Raw genomic sequence first — 19,696 nt, 5'->3', positions numbered from 1 at the left:
GGCTAAGTATTATTATTAGCTCCACTTTACAAATGGTGAAACTGAGAAAAGCAAAGCGACTTGCCCAAGGCCACCTAGTGAGTCAGCAGCAGAGACAGGATAAACCAAAGTATTTTGCCTCAGAGCCCTGTTCTCATTCCACCCGACCCCACTGCCTGATTGCAGAAGAGCTGAGCAGCCACATCTTGTCTTGACCCTTGCGGCAGTTGTGAGTGCTCAGTACTTCTGCAAATCAGACCCTATAAAAACTGGCTTAAGAGACCTGTTCAGCATCACCTGTGAAGTCTGTGGCAGAGGCAGGAACAGAACTGAGCTCTACTGAATGACAGTCACTGCTCTTAACAAGATCATCCTAGTTCTTCCTGCGCTCCCCTGCTCATTCTCTACAGGCCTTCCAGTTTCTACAGCGAATGAGGCAGGGGTCATACAGGCCACAGCCTGACACTGAACAACCCCGATTTATCCATCTTGGGCACTGAAAGCTGCCAGGGCTCTGCAGGAAAAATAATTCACTAGAAAACTTAATTTTAATGGCCAGCCAATCTGGTTCCCTTGTGACTAAATGAAGCCTGTCTCATGGGTCTATAGATCTGCAGAGTTTTAAGACCCAAAGAGGTCATTGTGATCATCCGCTTCTCCCCTCATCCAAAGTGACCCCTCCTGCTTAATGAAGTTGCAGGTCCCCTCTCTGCCCCATCTTCTCATCCATGTACAGAGTCTCCATAGGGCTTCTTGACTGGCTGGAACTGGGGTTCTTACAGAGAAACCTACTGCAAAAGCACTAGATTTCAACCTTCTTCCTAATAATGTACCGTAGCTTCCAGGACTGTCTCTCACAGAGCCCAGAGTCACTGGTGCTGTTACACACCATGACTAAGCCTATAGGGCCCTGCCCAGCACTCTCAACTGACATCTACTCTCCTCTTTACAGCTGATACCTTTCTACCTTGGAGGCAATTCACCTCACAGTTCTCCTGCTTCTCACAGAGGCTGCTACCTGCATTCCTAACTGAATTCCCTGCAGCCCTGCCCTGCCTCTCTTAACTAGCTACCCAGCCCATACCCTGGTTCTCAGAGGGAACTCCTCAGCACATGAAGATGCTAATTTCTCCCTACAGTTGCTGGAAGGAGAATCCCTTCTAAGGAAAAACACCTGGTCCCTTCCGTATGAGCTCCATCTGCCATGATCCCATCTGGCCTTCCTGAGGGGCTGTGGTACCCAGTTATATCCATGAGCCTCCATGGAAAGCCACAAATCTACTCTCTACCCTCACACTACACTAGTGGCATAGCTAGGACAGGAAACCTGTGGGGGACAGCTTTTGGGAGGGTGGACAATGATGGGAGGTGCAGCGGGAGGGGTGCAGGAGGGATCTGGTGCCCGGGGGGTCAGGAGGGAGTGGGGCTCTCCTCCCTGAACCGTTTCCAGCCGGTCCTTACCGCTCAGCAGGCACCCAAACCTGGGGCTGCCCGGGTCATACAAGCTGTAGGGTAACCAGATAGCAAATGTGAAAAATTGGACAGGTGGTGGGAGATAATAGGCGCCTATATGAGAAAAAGCCCCAAATATCAGGACTGTCCCTATAGAATCAGGACATCTGGTCACACTAGGCACACCCTTGGAGTGAAGGGGGGTCCCCCCGAGGCTCGAGCTCCACCCACCTTTCCCGACCCTAAATCATTCACAAGTCACTGACTGTGTGCCTGTGCAAACACCATTCACTGGCTTCCAGGCATTTAAGCCTGGATAAAGTGACTACAAACCTCAGCAGCCATTCTACCACCACCCACAGAGACTATTTTCCCAATCAGTAATCTGCAGGAAGTCCTTTGGTCACGCATTTACAAGGTCTGCTAGCAAGCCCTTCTGTCAAGTTCAAAGTTTTACAGTCCTTCTAGCATCTTCCGCTTATAGAGCCAAAAGAATAAGTGTCTTCTGACAGAGGTTGTTCCCTTTAACACTGTGACACACTCTGATCACTGGATTATACCTTCTTATTGAGAAACAGTCCATAATTTCATGCACACTCTGTATTATTTCTAATGTATAACAGGGAGTGTTATTCAGTGTGTTTCCCATCTCTCCTGAGCCCAGGTCGCTCTGAATCGCTCAGACTGCTGAATGGAGAGAGCCGGTGCGATGGGAGAGTTGAGATTTTCCTCCGTGGTGTGTGGAGCAGAGTGCTGGATGACCAGTGGGACATGGACGATGCCAGCGTGGTGTGCAGGCAGCTCCAGTGTGGAGTCGCTGAGAAAGCTTATAATCCCCCTAAGTCTGAGGGAGGAATGGGCCCCGTGGGGCTGAGAAGGGTCCAGTGTGCAGGAAATGAGATGCGTCTGACTCTCTGTGACAACTCCACATCTGAGACAGCCCAGGCAGGAATTGCTCAGGACATCGGTGTCGTTTGCTCAGGTGATTGATTTCCAAATCTCACAAACATTCTCTGTTCAGTAGAAAAATACATATTAACAGCTGGGATCTCTCCCTGCAGGGAGCAGGCGGATCAGACTGGTGAATGGGGCAGGTCGCTGTGCCGGGAGAGTGGAGATTTATTACAATGGCAGCTGGGGGACAGTCTGTGATGATTTCTGGGACCTACTGGACTCCAATGTTGTTTGCAAACAACTGGGATGTGGACATGCCATCAATGCAACTGTCTCTGCTCATTATGGGCAAGGATCCGGGCAGATCTGGCTGGATGATGTGAACTGCTCTGGGAATGAATCTGATCTCTGGTCGTGTCCTTCCAGAGGCTGGGGCCAACACAACTGCAGACACAAAGAGGACGCGGGAGTTCTCTGCTCAGGTCTGTTCTGTGAATGCTTTTGTGAGCCATGTTACCAGGGGATTTAATGGAGGGGGCAGAAGTTTAAGGAGATTGCTGAGAATGATACTTTCCCAGACTGTCTCTGCCTCCCTTTCCCTTGTGTAACTATCTACCAGGTTCACCATTAGAAAGTCCTCAGCTAACAACCAGAGATACTGGAGACATTGCAAGATTTCCCTAATGTTAGAATGCTGCATCTCAGGTATCTGAAGGAGACTGTATCATGGAAAGCAGTGACTGAAAGGGATGTAGGGTCCTAGTGGAGAAATAACTGAACATGAGCTCCCAGTGCCATGTGTGGCAAAACGGGCTAATGTGAATCTTGGATGTATAAACAGGGGAGTAGTGAGTAGAAGTGGGGACTAAATTATACTATTGTATATGGCACTGGTGAGACAGATACTGGAATACTGTGTCCAGTTCTGATGTCTACAAAAATTGGAGAGGGAGCAGAGATGAGCCACAAAAGTGATCTGATGGCTTGAATAAAAGCCTTACGGTGAGAGATTTAAGATGCTGAATCTGTTCAGCTTATCAAAACAATCAAGAGGTAATTTGGTTACAGTGCATAAGTTCCATCACAAGGAGAACATACCACTTACTAAAGGGCTCTTTAATCTAATGGCAAAAGGCAGAACAAGAGTCGATGGCTGGAAGCTGAAACCAGACAAATTCACATCAGAAATAAGGCCCAGGTTTTTAACAGGGGGGGTGATTAACCATCAGAACAAACTACCAGGGAAATGGTGCATTCTGCATCTCTTGAAGTCTTCCTGTCTAAACCGGATGCCTTTCTGGAAGCGATGCTTTAGTCAGACTCAAGTTATTAGGCTCTATGCAGCTGTTTTACAGAAGGTCAGACTATTTGATCTCATGATCCCTGTCACACTGTCTGGAGTGGCTCACGGCTCTAAGTGCCCACCTCAGCGCAGATGGTGAGAAACAAGGCAATACCCCAAACTGGTGGTGTGTCTATAAGTAGATTTAACCAAGACAGTAACAGATGTGAACTCCTGGACCAATGTTCCCTCTAATTTTTTACATCCATGTGCGAAATTAATTTTGTTATGTGCACCAATATGGAGGTGATGTGTGGCGGGGTGGGGCAGAGGGGTATGGAGTGTGGGAGTTGGCTCAGGGCTGGGGCAGAGGGTGTCGGTGCACAGGGTGAGGATGAGGGCTCTGGCTGGGGGTGCAGGCTTGGTGGGGCAGGGATGAGGGTTTTGGGGTCATGAGGGGGCTCAGGGGCTGGGGCAGCGGGTTAGAGTGTGGGGGCTGAGGGTTCTGGTTAGGGGTGAGGACTCTGGGGTGGGCCCAGGGATGAGGGGCTCATGGTGCAGGAGGGGGTTTAGGGCTTGGGCAGACAGTTGGAGTATGTGGGGGGGTGAGGGCTCTGGCTGGGGTTGTGGGCTATGGGATGGGGCCATGGCTGGAAGGGTTTGGGGTGCAGGCTGCCTTGGGTCTGTGGCAGAGAGAGAGGACTCCCCCCAGCCCTCTCCTGCTGCAGCAGACTGGGGCCAGGGGAGAGGCGCCTCTTTCCCCACTGCAGAAACTCCGGGGCTGGGGAAGAGGCACCTCTCCAGTCCAGGCCTCTGTGCCTGTGTGCCTATCTGGCCTTTGATAGCTTAGAGGGAACTTAGTCCTGGATCACTATATCTATCTTACCATGTAATCACAGACAGTCCCCTTAGACTCTCCAGTCCAATTTGTCACCCAGACAATGATAATTGGTCACTTACACCAAAAATCACACCACATTCAGCTTGCTTCCAGTCCCAAGAGATCAGTCACTTACTCAGATCAGTTGGTATCCTGGATCTTACCCCAAAGACAATGCCTGTAGCCAATCCTGTAATAAACTATATACATGTCTATTAAATAGATAAAAGAAATAAAAGGTTTAATTACACAGTTAAAGCAAACAAACATCTACACACAAATGAGTTACCATTTACATCCTAGGAGTGACAGAGTTGTAGTGATCTGTCAATTCCAAATGTCCTTCAGCGTTGACCCCTTGGGGTCTCTGGCTTCAGTTTGGCGTCTCTAGCCCTGTCACAGTTCAAACAGCCAAAAACATGAACAATCTTCACATCTGCTATTTTTATTTCCCTCTTCCAGCCTTCAAAGCGATGGGACGATGCCTTCTGCATGTACTGCTCCAGGGGTATGATAAGGCCATTAACCAATCCTTTATATTGTGATGATCCTTGATGGCCCATCTGATTTTGATAGTCCTTGCGGATGGATGGGGGGATGATTCCTGTGCCTGAGTTCACAAGCTCAGAGCAAATATTTTCAAACTTATAAAGCAAAACTTACATATTTTCTTGTAGCATGGACCACAGACATTACAAGTGAGACTAATGCCTGCAGCAACTAACCACCGTTTCATAGAGTCTAAACACAAAATACATTCCTATCAGACTAATACCTGTTTTGAGCAAAACTAACATACAGGTGACCTGATCTGGTCTCCAGCTATGAGATTATCAATTCTCAGCTGCAGCCTGGGCAAGAGCTGGCCTTTATCCTGCCAATGTCACAATCCTTCCTGGTCTTTATCTATTACAATCTGTATGTAGCTGCTGGTAAATGGTGGCCTTCCAGAGATGCCCTCTGTATTTCTAAGGGGCCTGTGGTGTCTAAAAGAGTCTCTGATTCTTTGAGTGGTTCTCTAGCAGTTGCTCCTGCAGAATGATGCACAGGATCGTTAGGAATTGCTGGGATTTCACTCTTCACTCCCCAGTTCATTCCAGAATCAGACAATTTAAATTCCCTTTTTGTGCATTTCCTTCTAGAATTCACAGATCTGAGGCTGGTGAGAGACAGTGACTGTGCTGGGCGGCTGGAGGTTTTCTACAATGGGACGTGGGGCAGTGTTTGCTCCAATCAGATGTCTGGAGTCACCCCAACAATTGTCTGCAAACAGCTGAACTGTGGGGATGGAGGGCAGATTGCAAGCGACTTTGAATATGGAGCAGGTTCTGGTCCCACATGGCTGGACCATGTTGCATGCAGTGAGCAGCACAGCTCCCTTTGGCAGTGCCCGTCAGAGCCCTGGAATCCAAAGTCATGTGATAACCGAGCAGAAGAAACCCATATTTCTTGCACTGGTAATTCTGAAACTACCTGCATGTGCATATGCAAACACACATGTATGCGATGTGTTCAATTAATTGAAGGATTACGATAGAACTTTTGCTATTATTCACATCTCAGTGTAGGCAGATGTAAATTCTTAGCACAAGATACAAACATATTTTCATGATGTTTTATAGGAATAGGCATTTTTCTGATTAACAACAAACATGGAAGTTAATCAATTAATTATAAAAGAGACCAGTGTTACACAGTGAGATAAGGTAGCGTGAGAGTCAAGAAAAGCCTCTCCCTAGAGACTGTCATCAGACAGCTCTGTGCTTATTAATCCTTTTGGGATGAACAAACAGGCTGTGCAGTTTGGGTCAAGACGGGAATCCCCCACAAGTCTGGATATTAAATGACCCAGAGTTCACATTTCAGTTCATACAGTGCTGAAATTAGAGGTTTAAAATACAGACAAATTCTATTCCCACATCACATGCAAAACCCAGTGCATTCACCTCGGCATTTTCTCTCCATAGGAAAAAAAGCAAAACCAACTCAGACCCTGTTTGCCGAATGCCCGAACTCTCCAAGCTGCACAGGTATCTCTGCTTCTCATTGTTTCACTCTTGGTCCCTAAGGACTTTCCCAGCTGTCCCAGTAACATGTGAGGTGTCTGCATTTCCAGACCAGGAGAAGTTACGTGTCGTGGGAGGAGAGAACAGATGCTCGGGGAGAGTGGAGGTTTGGTACCGTGGCTCCTGGGGAACAGTTTGTGATGACTCCTGGGACATGGCGGATGCTAACATTGTGTGTAAACAACTGGGCTGTGGCTCTGCTGTATCTGCCCTGGGCGAGGCTGCATTCAGTGAGGGGACTGGTCCCATCTGGGTGGAGAAGGTGAACTGCAGAGGGACAGAGTCATCTCTCTGGGACTGTCCTGCCAAGCCCTGGGGTGAGAGCAACTGTGGTCATAAGGAAGATGCTGCTGTGAATTGCACAGGTGAGTGACAGGAGATGTTTTTGCTACATGCTGTAATTTTCAGGGAGGAGGATGGATCAGCCCACCCCCCTATCCCTTTGGTCCCAGACCAGGCCCTCCCATCTCCTGTGTGCAGGAGCATCATGGATGCTTTGGGGTGGAGCCTTTGTGGGGTCAGATTGGCTCAAGCATCAGCCCACATAACCCCTGCATCCATCACAGGCCCCAGTGTGCTGGTTTGTTACTAGAGTCCTCATCGCTGCACAGAGCACAAGGGACTTGGGCCCTAAATCACTAACAAACAGGCCCTGTGCTACTATGAGGAAGTTTGTGGAGGTGACAGCTGGAGACAACCAGGGACTCTCAGTGGTGAGGTTCCCCCCAGGAACAAACACGTTGCCTCCCCCTCGCTCCAGGCTCCAACTCTCCTCCCTTTCCCTTTGCAGGTCTGACAGAAAGGACAGATTTTTCCAAATATCCTAGTTAAAGCATCTCCTTCCTCCCATCAAGGGGTAAATTACCCTGGTGCTGGGTCACAGAGGATGAGCTGCAAGCTGCAGCCTGAGGGAAGGAGCTCCTTTCCATGGCCTGTGACATCTGAGGGGGAAGGACACCTGGGTGGGAGCTGCAGGCCATGCTGTGTCAGAGGATTCCTATCTTCTGGCTCCAGATGACAGGGCAGGACCCATGATTTAAACAGCAGCCTGTGAGCTGCCCCCACGGTGCACAGACTGTCCCAGCCCTTTACCCTGCTGTCCTGGCACGTGCAATGAGTGACTGGGGAGCTCCCCGCCCCCTCCTGAATCTCACAGGATAATCTCTCCTTGTCGCATGTTCATTTCCATCCAGCTCCCCAGCGCAGCCCTCCGACCAACAGTGGGAGAGGCACGGTGCCCGTGATCATCTGCATTATCCTGGGGTCCCTGCTCTGCCTGGTCTTAATCATTCTAGGGGCACAGGTGCGAAGTGCCAGGGCACAGCGCAGAGGTGGGTGCTGATTGGTGTCACTGTGTGAAATGTCTCTGCAATAGCCGGGGGGCTGCAGGGTGTCAGGGTGAGGGGTGATACCGGACTGGGTGGGGCAGACGAGGGTGCCTAACTCCTTTCTCATTTAATATTTAATTAACTGTCTGGGGGACAGCCCAGCCATGAAATCTGGAGATGATGCTAGCTAGGGACCTTTACAGTTTCAGAGAAGAGGCATCTGAATCCCCCCAACCCTCCAGTGATCCACTCCAGGAGTGCCTACTCAGGCCTCCAGCTGTCACCTGTCTCTGGGTGGGAACCCCCGTCCCACCTCCTTGTGGCCAGGGGTTTTTAATACTGCACACCCCCCCCCCCCGCCTTCCACCGTGATACCCCCAGCAAACCAGTCTGCGTACAGGCCAGCCCCCATACTGTGCATTCTCCCCAAGGGCTATGAGCAGTGCATTGCCAGCAGTTACAAGTCACCACCCAACTCTCTCTCAGCAAACTACACCTTATTCCTAGGATAAAAGTATGACAGAGAAAACATTAAAAACAATAAAAATTCCTCCACAGTTGCTGAACATACCAGAATTCACCTGTCTTCCTCATGGGCAGCCTGGTAGACCAACGTCCCTCCAACTATTCAGTGTTGGGATCCCCATGGACAGAAGGCCCTGCCCATTTGCTGAATCAAAATGAAGGCCCTGAGTCTGTTTAAACTCAGCCTTTCATACCAGAAGTCTTTCTTTGTCTCTTGGTCTCTAGTAACCCAGTTTGGACCAGTCTGTACAAACCACCCTGAAGGTCATTACCTTTCTGGAGTTGTTTACAATCTCAGTGATTCACCTTAATTACACTCCCCCCGCCCCCAACACACACACACACACACACACACATTCTCACTGTTTTTTCTTCCTTGAGGAGCTGTGGTAACCCTCCCACATGAAGCAGAACATAAACCATTCATAGCTTTAATACAGTGATTCCCAAAGATACTGCCTGGAGTTTCAGTATCTGTCTCAGGGAGGGGTTCAGAATATCATGAGGAGAGACATCATGGAAAAGGGACCTAGAGAAATTGGAAATATTTTCAGGGGGAAAAAATAGAGCTGTGGTAAATAGTTGTGAAGAGAGTGATCCAGTAGACAAGACAATCTTAGGAAGGAGAAGTGCAGGAAAGGAGCATTATACAAGGAGCAAGGAGCATTGTATTGTACTGAAAGCTGGCACTTGTAGGGGATTTTACTTCTATAAAACTCTGTACAAACATTAGCTAGCAGCTCCATTGCAAGAAGATAGAGGATGGGATCGCCATCAACATACACGTAACATTCACAACTTTGCAGTAAGACAATGACTATAATCAGTGCTCATGGTTCAGGGCTTCAGCCTGTTGCCTGCAGGGGTCAGGAAGGAATCTGGGAAACTCCCATATTTGTGTTTTGTTTTGCTTTGTTGTGTTTCTTGCCATGCTCTGAAGCATCAGACATTAGCTACAAAGGGATATGTGACACTGGATAGGCTGGACCAGTCCTCTGAGGTGGTTTAGAGAAAGCTCTTTCTAAGATATCTGGCTGGTGTGTCTTTTCCACATGCTCATGGTCAAACCGATTGCCAGATTTGGGGTCAGGAAGGAATTTTCCCCCAGGTCAGACTGGCAAAAAGGGACCTTGGGGGATTTTCATCTTCCTCTGACACATGGAGAATGGATCATCTACCAGGATTATCTAGGCATCTCTCACCTAGTCAGTTCCCTGTCATTACGGAGGCCTTGGGCATTGGTGGTACCTTCATTGCTCCTGATTTCTGCCTATGGCACACAAGAGTTTATTCTGCTGAGGACTGAAATGCTTTAGTCTAAGTGCATCTTTGGGCTCAAACCTAGGGGTATCTGGGTGAAATGCAGTAGCCTGTGTTATACAGGAGGTCAGACTAGATGTTCTAATGGTCCCTTCTGACCTTAAACTCGATGGGAAAAAAAAGATAAACACCAGCGTGGGGAAAGAATTATTTAAGCTGCTCCAAAGGGGAATAACCAGGAATAATGGGATGAGATTAAAAAGGAAACATTTAAGATGAATGTGAAGAAGCTTCCTGACAGCGAACTAGCCCTGGGAACCATCATCAAAGGGCTGTTGTGGAAAGAAACCCTGTCCCCTGGCTCATTCAAATTCCAGCAGTGGGAATGTGCTGTAGGGTTCAGGCTCCCACTGGGCCCTGGGGGAGGGGCTGGATGATCCCATAGTGTTTCCCATCTCTGGTTTCTCTAACCCTGTGCAAACCCTGACCTTTCTTTTCAGGATCCAGAAGACCCTTGGATCCCTTCTCTGAGGCCGTGTACGAGGAAATTGATTATAACCTGATGAGAGAGAAGCAGGAGATGTTCAGTCGCTCAGGTCTGTGTGTCTCACTCTTAACAGGGAGCAACTATCTAATGCCCTTTCCATCTGAAGCCCTGACCCAGAGTTATGTCACTGCAGCTTCAGCTTGTGAGTTTCTCATTGGAGCTCGGCACAAGTCTTCATTACAAAATGTTTTGGTGAAAAATTCAGATTAAGAGACACCGAAACATTTTACAAATTCCTGTCAATTTCACCCAATTGTTCCAAATACAGTAACTCCTCACTTGACGTTGTAGATATGTTCCTGAAAAATGCGACTTTAAGCGAAATGATGTTAAGAGAATCCAATTTCCCCATAAGAATTAATGTAAGTGAGGGGTTTAGGTTCCAGGGAAATTTGTTTCACCAGACAAAAGAACATACACACACAGTATAAGTTTTAAACAAACAATTTAATACTGGTACACAGTGATGATGATTGTGAAGCTTGGTTGAGGTGGAGGAGTCAAAGGGTGGGATATTTCCCAGGGAATGCCTCATAAATGATGAACTAGCAATTGGCTGAGCCAGGGCCGGCTCCAGGCACCAGCAAACCAAGCACGTGCTTGGGGTGGCACAATTACAGGGGCGGCATTTTTGCTTCGGCAGTGGTGCTCTCGGAGCTCTTTTTTTTGTTTGCTTTTGCTTGGGGCAGCAAAAAACATATCTGGGCTGAGCCCTCAAGGATTAACTCTCACACTTTACAAGGCAGCAGGAAAGGAGGGAGGGCAGACAGAGACAGAGACACATACCCTGTGTGTGTGTGTGAGAGAGAGAGATGCACATTTCCCCTTTAAGTATGAAGAGTGGGGTCAGAAGTACACTGCCTTGTTAATTAGATCAGCCAGCTGAGACCCAACCGCAGCTGCAGCTGCTGCTGCCTGGAAGCTCCCTCTGTCCTGTGTCCCCCCTGCTCTATGGAAGATGGGGTAAGCAGGGTGCAGGAGCAGGGGGGAGGGGACACCCTGTCATTAGCCCCCATCTTCTTCCCCTCCCCCCATACAGCACGCAGGAGTCTTGGGGAGCAGCTCCAAGGCAGAGGGCAGGAGCAGCACATGGCAGTGGGGGGAGGGACACAGCTGAACTGCAGGCAGCTGCTGCACAGGGAACTTAGGGGGAGCTGATGGGGGGCTGCTGGTCCACCCTGGTTCCAAGCCCCCACCAGCTAGCTCCACCGAGCTGCTCTTCCTGCAAGTAGTGGACAAAACAGGCGGCTGCCAAATGACATTAGAAGGGAGCATTGCACAACTTTAAATGAGCATGTTCCCTAATTGATCAGAAATGTAACAATGAAACAACGTTAACCGGGATGACTTTAAGTGAGGAGTTACTGAAATGAACTGTTCTTTGTGTACAACACTAAAGAAAACATTTGTTTTTTTCAATTTGATAGTATTTTTCCATTAGAAATTTCCTCTAATTTCATCTATAAAAAAAACCAACCAAACAAAAATTAACTAATGGCCAAAAGAAAACCAAATGGTTTCAGTCAAAATTAAACTTTCTTTTTTACTATTGCATTTGCCAAAACTTACAACCAAAAAAAGGCATTTATGGCTCAACTCAAAAGAATGTTGGTTTTTTGTTTTTGTTTTTGCTTTTTTCCCCCAATGGCCAGAGAACCAAACCATCTTTTTATCCCCCACACTCTAGCTGAGGGAGCTGGGTCTGTGGTGAGACCAGCAATTACTCATATAGACTGAGGGAGATGAGTTTCCTTCCCACCACTCTGCCCATCCTGCAGCCTTGGAGTGTAACCAGTTATGGGTCAGGAAAGTGACTGTCTGGGGCCAGGCTAAACTATCACTTGAAAACTGCTTTGGAGTATTGGAGCAGGGGATGTTCTGTGCCCCTCTCCTACCATAGCCACTGGTCTGCTGGGTCGGCTCCCTCCTGCCCCCGGAGCAGAGAGATCAGCTCAGGAGACCCTCGTGACTTTGAGTCATGGCCCTTTTATCCTTTGTGCCATTTTGGCTCAATGTTTGATGGAAACATCCTGCCCAAGGGCTGTGCTGTGGTGGGGCTCTGGGAACATGCTCAGGGCATCCCCCAGCGCCACTGCCAAGATGGTTACAGTGCATCACAGACTCTGCTCTGAGCCTGTCTTGGCCTAATCTGGAAACACCACAGAGAGCTGATCGACTGATTCATGAGGGAGGTGGATATTTACCCTTAAGAAGGAGGAGTCCCCTCTGTGGCTGAGGAGGCCAGGACCATTGTGGAACTTCCCTGGACCAGCAGCCAGAGACGTGCCCTTCACTCAGCCCAGCATCTTTCAGGTCTGATTGTAGCATCCCCTCAGTCACATTTACCACGGTGACATGGAGATTTCTCTTGGGGAGTCTGTGTCAGCCTCTCACCACTCAGAGTCGCTGTGAGTCACCATCTCCTGTAGAAGAAGGAATAGACTGAGACTCGAAATCCTGCTCCTGGCCCCGGGTGTGTTCCCAGTCCCACAATTCTGCTGTTCTCACTGTGATGAATTTCTGGTTCTCGTCTCTCTAGTCTCCTACTCAGATGACTCAGTGACGAAGCTGCAATATTACACCGGGGACAGCGAGGGGGAAAATGATCCTGGATCAGAACAAGGTAATGGGGGAGGGGCAGACTCGGGCCGAGAGACACAAATCTGGGCAGAGAACAGAATTTCTATGACACTTTCTGCAATTGCAGCCATTTCCACTCACAAGGTTCCCATTGTACACAGTTGGGTCTAATCCCATTGAACAGGATTTCTGTCAGAATCTCAGGATGGGAACATGTGACCATCTCCTGAGCACACACCCCTGGGAGTGGCTCCCAGTGACCTCCCCAGGTGAGGAGCTGGAGGAGACGGGTCAGTCTCTTTGGGTGGAAGGTGTCAGTGCCCAGCAGGGCTCAACTCACATCGCGCGAGAGAAATGAGAAGATTGCCCTATGTTATAATTACAGATGGGCTCAGCCCAACTCACTGATCCGAACCCACCAGAATTTTAGGGGAGGGGGAATTTGCAGATTCTGACCCCAGCTCTGGATCACAGTTTTGGGGCTGGCACCTGTCACTATAACAGGCTAAAGCAAAATCCTGGATCTGAACTTCCTGGCCTGGGCCCATCTCTAATTATAAATGCAATGGCATAAACGGAGCAGCTGTAGTTATAAGCACCACCTGTGCTGAAGAGACTCTACTAGTGCCATGGGCTGAGTGTGGTGTTTGCTCTTCCAGAGGGAGCTTCCCCAGGGGGGTCTCAGTTGGATTACGATAACGTGGAGGAGCCTGCTTTGAACAATGTCCCCCAGACTCCAGACAGCCGAGGTGAGCAGTGAATCCTCCTCCTGGAACCAACGTCACCCTGAGGAAAACTAACTTTATTTCCCAGTAGGGACAATAGTGGTTTGTTAAGAAAACCACAAAGTTCACCCACCAGTATTTTCTATTGGAATAACGCTGGGGGCGCTGACTAGGTGCATTACAAGAGCTGTGTGGAGGCCCAGCGGTAGGGAAGCGTGTGATGTCCCAGGTCATGACAGAGGCCCACTGCTGGGACTGAAGGAGCAGTTTCCTCAGGAGCTGCCCACACAGTACTTGGCTCAGGTCACTGCCCTGTGCCCTCACTGCTGTGAGCACTAGGGCTACTCATCATCTGTAAAGACAATGTACTGAAGCAGAGACCTTTACATAGCAGCAATATTCCCTGCCAGCCTTTCCTGGTATGCAGCTATGGCAGCTTATATACATCTGTGTCAGACACGCTGTGATGGGGGAGTGGGTGGGACATAGAAATTTTACACCCACGGGTCAACCTTATTAGCTGGCTCAGCTCCCAGTGGTGTCAGTACATTGGAGACTGATGGTAGTTTATGGGGTAAACATTATCAGGAGAACACATTGAAAAGACATTTTAAAATAATGTCAAATTTAGGAATCTGGAAACAAACTCAGGACAATTCCAAGTCATTTACATTTGTAATTATTGTAATGAAATGCCTTGTGGAGCAACCCCTCTGGTCTAGATCCCAGTCACCTCTTTCTAGAACTGCCCCTCCCCCTGCTCATCTGGGAGCTCTAGGATCCTCTCAACCAGCTATTGAAATGTATCAAATCAATGTGATATGTAAAACCCCTCAGTTTGAGGGTTCCAGAGGAGGGCTCCTCTGACCACCCTGAAGGTGGAAGTGCTGAGAGATCCCCAAGAACCAGTGAGGCTGGTGCATCTGCAGCTTGTAGTTTGTGTCTATCTTCACTATGAATATTCTCTTAATTACTTCACATCTTCATGTCAGATGCCCCTGTCCTGGTTAAAGATGTCCCAGGGGCTGGTTATGATGATGCCAGAGAAGTGTCTGACCCTGAAGATGACCCTGGTTTGGGGCAGAATGATGAGGAAGGCACTAGGGCAAGTGACAGGAACAGGGATTCACAGACAGGTGAGTTTGCACTTCACAGTGTGTCTACAGCATGGGCTGGCTCGGAATGTGCATTACATAGCTAGGGAATAAACCTGGCCAACCCAATGCCTGTGGGGGGGAAAAATACCCTCTCCTTCTCTCCTTTCCCTCAAAGCAGAGGTTTCAGTGCTTGCAATGGTGACAGGAAAAGGGGAGTTTTTGCTGTGTACTACTTTGTGGTCAAAGCAGCAAAATCCCTCAATCTCTAGGTTCAAATCCTTATGTGGCTGCCACACCCTGGATGTACTGGATTCCCACCAGTTTACTGTGCTTGTATCTTTTGGACAAAATCTTATAAATCAAAGTCCTCTTACTGATACACAAATGTTAAAGAGCCTATGACACTTCCTGTAAAAGTTGGGCTTTTCCCATTATCCTTTGCCAACATCTCCCCTCCGATCCCCACTGTGTCATGAGCAGACATACCACCAGCCTCCCTAAAGGAAGTGGAGTGGCGATCAAATATGCATTGCTTAGTACTTGATAAGAATAACGTGCTTATGTGTATGATTAGCGCAGAGTGAATTATACAATGTCCTTAAGTAAGAGCTACTTCCTGGTAAATGATTGGGTTTTATACATGAAGTGACAGCTGAATACAGTTCTCACTTGGCAACTGTAAATGGTCTGGAAACCAAGGATTTTACTTCCAGAATATGTACAGAGATGATGGATTAAAACCTGTCATGGACCCAATGAGAAGAAGAAAGAGGGAACATTTTCTAACCCATAACAGAGTGTGTGCTCCACCCTTGCTATGCGGCCACATGTAACCATAAAATGGATCCACTGACTGTATGTGTCTCCCTTTGAATTTTCAGGTTGGAATCTGCACTCGCTAAGGAATGAAGGTGTCTCTGGGATGGAGAAAGAAACCCTGTTCCTGCCTCCTGGAGACACAAGTTATGATGATGTGGGACATGGTGACTCTGGGGGATCAGTATCAGAACAATGTGATTGGACCAAATAACCGTGGGATGATGTGAAAGCTTTGACTTTTTCTCTGAGAAATGTTCCCTCTGGCATGATGCCCAGAGACAGTCCCTGCCTGGTAGATAGACAAAGCAGGGGTTTCTAAAGAATTTGTGTGAAGTTGCAGGAAATTCAAATGCAAGTGGGAAAAGGTTCACAAATTTCCTCTGTATATTTTCCCATTGATTGGCCAGGATGGAAGTTTCCTGATTTTTTATCCCTGTAATTTCTTCAGCTTCAATTTGTGCCTTTTTTCTTATTAAATCCTTTCTGAAAGTCTTCCCCATAGTGGAAGTTTTTCTTGCCCGATGAATTGTGCAGTTTGCAGGGCTCATCACAGGGAGAGGCAGAAATTGAACAAATCAAGAGACAAGGGTGGGCCACCTGTGGCTCTGGCAGGCTATTTGATGGTGCGGGGGAGGGGTTCTACTGAATGTTCTATCAGACATGTGGTAAAAGAGAGACACCAGCAAGAGAACATTCTGCAGTGAACAACATGGTTGTTCCTAAAGTAAATTCAGATTTGAAATGTTCATTGAATCCAAGGAGATAAATGGGAAACTTTCCCTGGGTAATTCACACCTGAAATTAAAAAAAATGGAGAAAAGAATTCCCCATTAGCGATAAATACAAAGGATGAATATTTCTGCTAGGATAATAAATACTTTATAGACAATAGTGACGAAGGGAAGGTTAATCAGAATCTGGATTTCCACTGAACCGATAAAGCTACAACAAATAAGTCACTGAGTTGTTACTAGAAACCCCAGTAAAACTGATCATGTTCACACAGTGCAATATTTATTTCCAATGCCATCTATAAATATAGTTTAATATCGATGCTGAACGGAGTACTGACCAGTGGAGAAGCCAGAAGTGTTCTCTGGATGAACCTTCAATGAAATCAGTAGCAGAACGCATACAGAGTACATCGCTATTTCACAGAAATGTCTTTCTTTCCTTTACCACAAATCCTGCATTCAGTTTGGTCACTTCATCTGTACACAGATACAATGGAGATAGAAAAGGTTGACAGAAGGTGAAAGCAGATGATTGGAAGCAGGAAGTTTGGGGGTGGGACGGTCATATGAAGAGACTAGGAATAAAACAATTTACTTTTGAAAGGGAAAATGCTGTCCACGTCAAGAAATTGACATCAGAAATTGTCTAAATGGTGTCAAGTATCAGAGGGATAGGTGTGTTAGTCTGGATCTGTAAAAAGCGACAAAGAGTCCTGTGGCACCTTATAGACCAACAGACGTATTGGAGCATAAATGTCTAAATCGTGTAGCTTCTGGGAGGTGATTTCTGTCTTTTTTTCAGGCATTTCCCTAATAGATTGAAGATTAGGAACATTTTTCCCATAGTGAAGTTGATGTGTATTGCATGTTTTGTGAAAACAGAAAAAAGAACAAACTCATGACAGAAAAATTTAATTCATTACACATGAAGGATAAAGCCTATGGGCCTGGTTTTTCTTTTTGTTTTGTTCTTTTTGTTTTGTTTTGTTTCGTTATTTTTTAGTTACCCCATTATAAAACCATTGACTCGTTTAGAGTAGTATCAGATTTATACAGTATAAGTGATACTAGAATCAGGCTTTCTAAATTATTAAATACCTGGAGGGGTTCACATAAACTTTGATCACCTTTTTAAAGGGAAAACATTACCCACTTGCCAGCACATAGGTATACAGGGAGACTTACAAGTAAAAGAGATCCATCTGCAGATGATTGTCCTGGTTAATGGGAGTCATCAAGATTCCAAACCACCATTAATAGCCCACACTTTGCATAATTAGAATAGGCCCTCAGAGTTATATTTCATATTTCTAGTTTCAGATACATGAGTGGTACATTTAGACAAATAGGACTCTCTGATTAAACCCTGTGTATGCATTTTATACTGCACTGCCTCTAATTTCACATCCACACTAAGGACCAAGGACAGCTAAAACGCCATCAAAATCCACTCCAGCAAATCCTTCAAAAGGAGCTTGCAAGTGGACAGCAAGAACCGCCTGCTGCTCCAGCCAACTGCCCTGCCTGATGTTCCCTGTATGTGAATAACAAAGGCTGTGTCTATGTGCAGCTCAGAGATCCCCAGCCCACTGCCCCTCAGTGTGGGCAGCTCCACCCCGTAATGAACCATTCTTGTATCTGTCTCTTTTTTGTTTTTTCATTCATTCTTTCTTTGTTTCTTTTGTTTTGTTTCATTGTTTTAGGTTTTTTGTTTCATTCTTTATTCACACCTTCATTCCTTCATGTATCGTGTCCCTGTGTTTCCCTCACTGTTCTGAAGGAATTCTTTGTCCTAAGACTCTTCAGTCCAATTCTGCACTCAGAGACGTAGCTTTGTTTTTCAGCTTTAGAATCTCCAAGTGGCACATGAAGCAAACTGTTTTTCCCACTGCTGTTTGTCCAGAGCAAGACATTAGACTCCATTGTAAGTTGTCTCTATGATGGCAACATCCTTTTCAATCATCCTGATCAGAAAAGTAGATGCATTTCCATTTGAAATCTGTGACAATTACATCCTCTTGAGTTCTATGTTTCTCCGGTGCATTAATAGCAATGGATTGTGTCTCCATTGCAGATACAAGCATCTGCCTGGAGTATTTGATTCATAAGTGAATCTGAATTAATGAAGTGGAAAATAGAGGATAGAGGCAGGTCTGTCCGAAAGGTGTTTGAGAACTGCCACAGTGTTAAATGCAGGATGGGAGTGACTGGGGTTTTATTGTCAGGATTATTTTCCCTTTGTTCTACACAATCCTGAGATACAATATACTTGTGCCCAAAAAGATCTCTGGTTTCAGTCTCTCTGCAGACAGTGAATCTGTCCTGCACAGCACCCTTGCTGAAAAGTTTGACCTTCTCCTTTCATACAGGTCGCTTCCCACCATTGCCCAAGCTCCCTGAATGATAAGAACCAGCCAACTGGGAAATGCGGGAGAGGAGGGTTTAAAACAGGATTACCGATTATAAATATTGGAACAAATCTGTGGCACCCAAGGACTTCCCTGTTGTCACTCTGCTGCACTGCATGGTCCCTCAGGGCTGCACTGTGACTGTGCACATAGGACTCGGCTTCTCCTACCCCAAAATTGAAGCTAAGACGTAACAAGTAATTGTAACATCAATTTAAAAGAATGAGGGATAAACAATGAGGGTAAAAGTAACAAGACCACGCGTTTACAGTGGCCAACTATGTGAACAGATGGACAGTTTTGAGTTGGTTCATGTCTTTAATATAATTAAGTACGATAAATATCAAAAGTTCCTACTGGAAACATCTGCTTAGCTGTAATCAGTTGGCAACTGACCACAGGGATCTGGAAGAAGTTGGTCTTAAGGTGCTATTTGGAGAAGCACAGTGTAATGGATTTATGGATTAGTTTAGAGGGAGTGACCCTGCATAAGAGTCAGAATGGAAGAAAATGGGAAGGTGCTTGTGTGACAAGTGAACTAATGGATGATAGGGGCTGACAGCATTGGCAGAGCAGAAGAGGCAGGATTGGATACAAGAGTAGACAAGTGGGGAAGGGTTAGGTTGTGAAAGTCCCATAAAGGAGGAACAAAAAGCTTGCATATGACATGTTCTATGGGATTGAGAAGGGGACTGACATTGTCACTGTGACAGGTCAAAAAGGTGACTTTGAAACATCATTTTGACTAGACAGGAGAGTGTGGTGGGTGCCAGAAAGGTCCAAGAGGATGCAGATAAGCACCGGAGAGAATTTTAGTCATGTAGACTGAGGAAATAGGCCTGATAATGGAAATGCGAGAGAGGAAGAAGTGGCAAGGTTTGGATCCAGCTTGGATGCATGACTCTAGAGACGGTGAAGAGTCAGAGATGACTCATGATGAGTCTGAGTGACAGGAAGGATGATAGTACTGTCAATAGTGACTGAGAATGCAGTGGAGATCTCAAGAGGAATGAAAGGAGCTCAATTTTAACCAAGTTACAATGAAATAAATAGCAAAATATCCACAAGGAGATGATAGACAGACAGGCCAAGATGCAAGACTGTGGAGAGGAATCAGGTC

General features: G+C 46.8%; 2 protein-coding genes across 2 annotated transcripts in view; both read left to right on the top strand.

Annotated features, from left to right (window-relative positions):
* LOC101940726 (antigen WC1.1-like) overlaps window positions 1-15,957 on the top strand; it is a 49,711-nt gene extending 33,754 nt beyond the window's left edge. The window contains exons 5-14 of the mRNA XM_065578722.1: window positions 2,096-2,413; window positions 2,493-2,807; window positions 5,630-6,016; window positions 6,604-6,918; window positions 7,747-7,884; window positions 10,167-10,262; window positions 12,753-12,836; window positions 13,453-13,542; window positions 14,511-14,654; window positions 15,497-15,957. Of these exons, the coding sequence (XP_065434794.1) occupies window positions 2,096-2,413; window positions 2,493-2,807; window positions 5,630-6,016; window positions 6,604-6,918; window positions 7,747-7,884; window positions 10,167-10,262; window positions 12,753-12,836; window positions 13,453-13,542; window positions 14,511-14,654; window positions 15,497-15,645 (2,036 nt within the window). The 3' untranslated portion in view covers window positions 15,646-15,957. The remainder of the gene's footprint in view (window positions 1-2,095; window positions 2,414-2,492; window positions 2,808-5,629; window positions 6,017-6,603; window positions 6,919-7,746; window positions 7,885-10,166; window positions 10,263-12,752; window positions 12,837-13,452; window positions 13,543-14,510; window positions 14,655-15,496) is intronic.
* The window catches only part of LOC112061359 (scavenger receptor cysteine-rich type 1 protein M130-like), a 737,202-nt gene that overhangs the window by 147,775 nt on the left and 569,731 nt on the right, over window positions 1-19,696 (top strand). The window lies entirely within an intron of this gene.

The sequence above is a fragment of the Chrysemys picta genome, unplaced genomic scaffold (assembly GCF_011386835.1).
Source record: "Chrysemys picta bellii isolate R12L10 unplaced genomic scaffold, ASM1138683v2 scaf1, whole genome shotgun sequence".
In the NCBI taxonomy this organism is placed as follows: Eukaryota; Metazoa; Chordata; order Testudines; family Emydidae; genus Chrysemys; species Chrysemys picta.
Note: the sequence above shows the minus strand (reverse complement) of the source record. Positions and strands in the feature narration are given on the sequence as shown.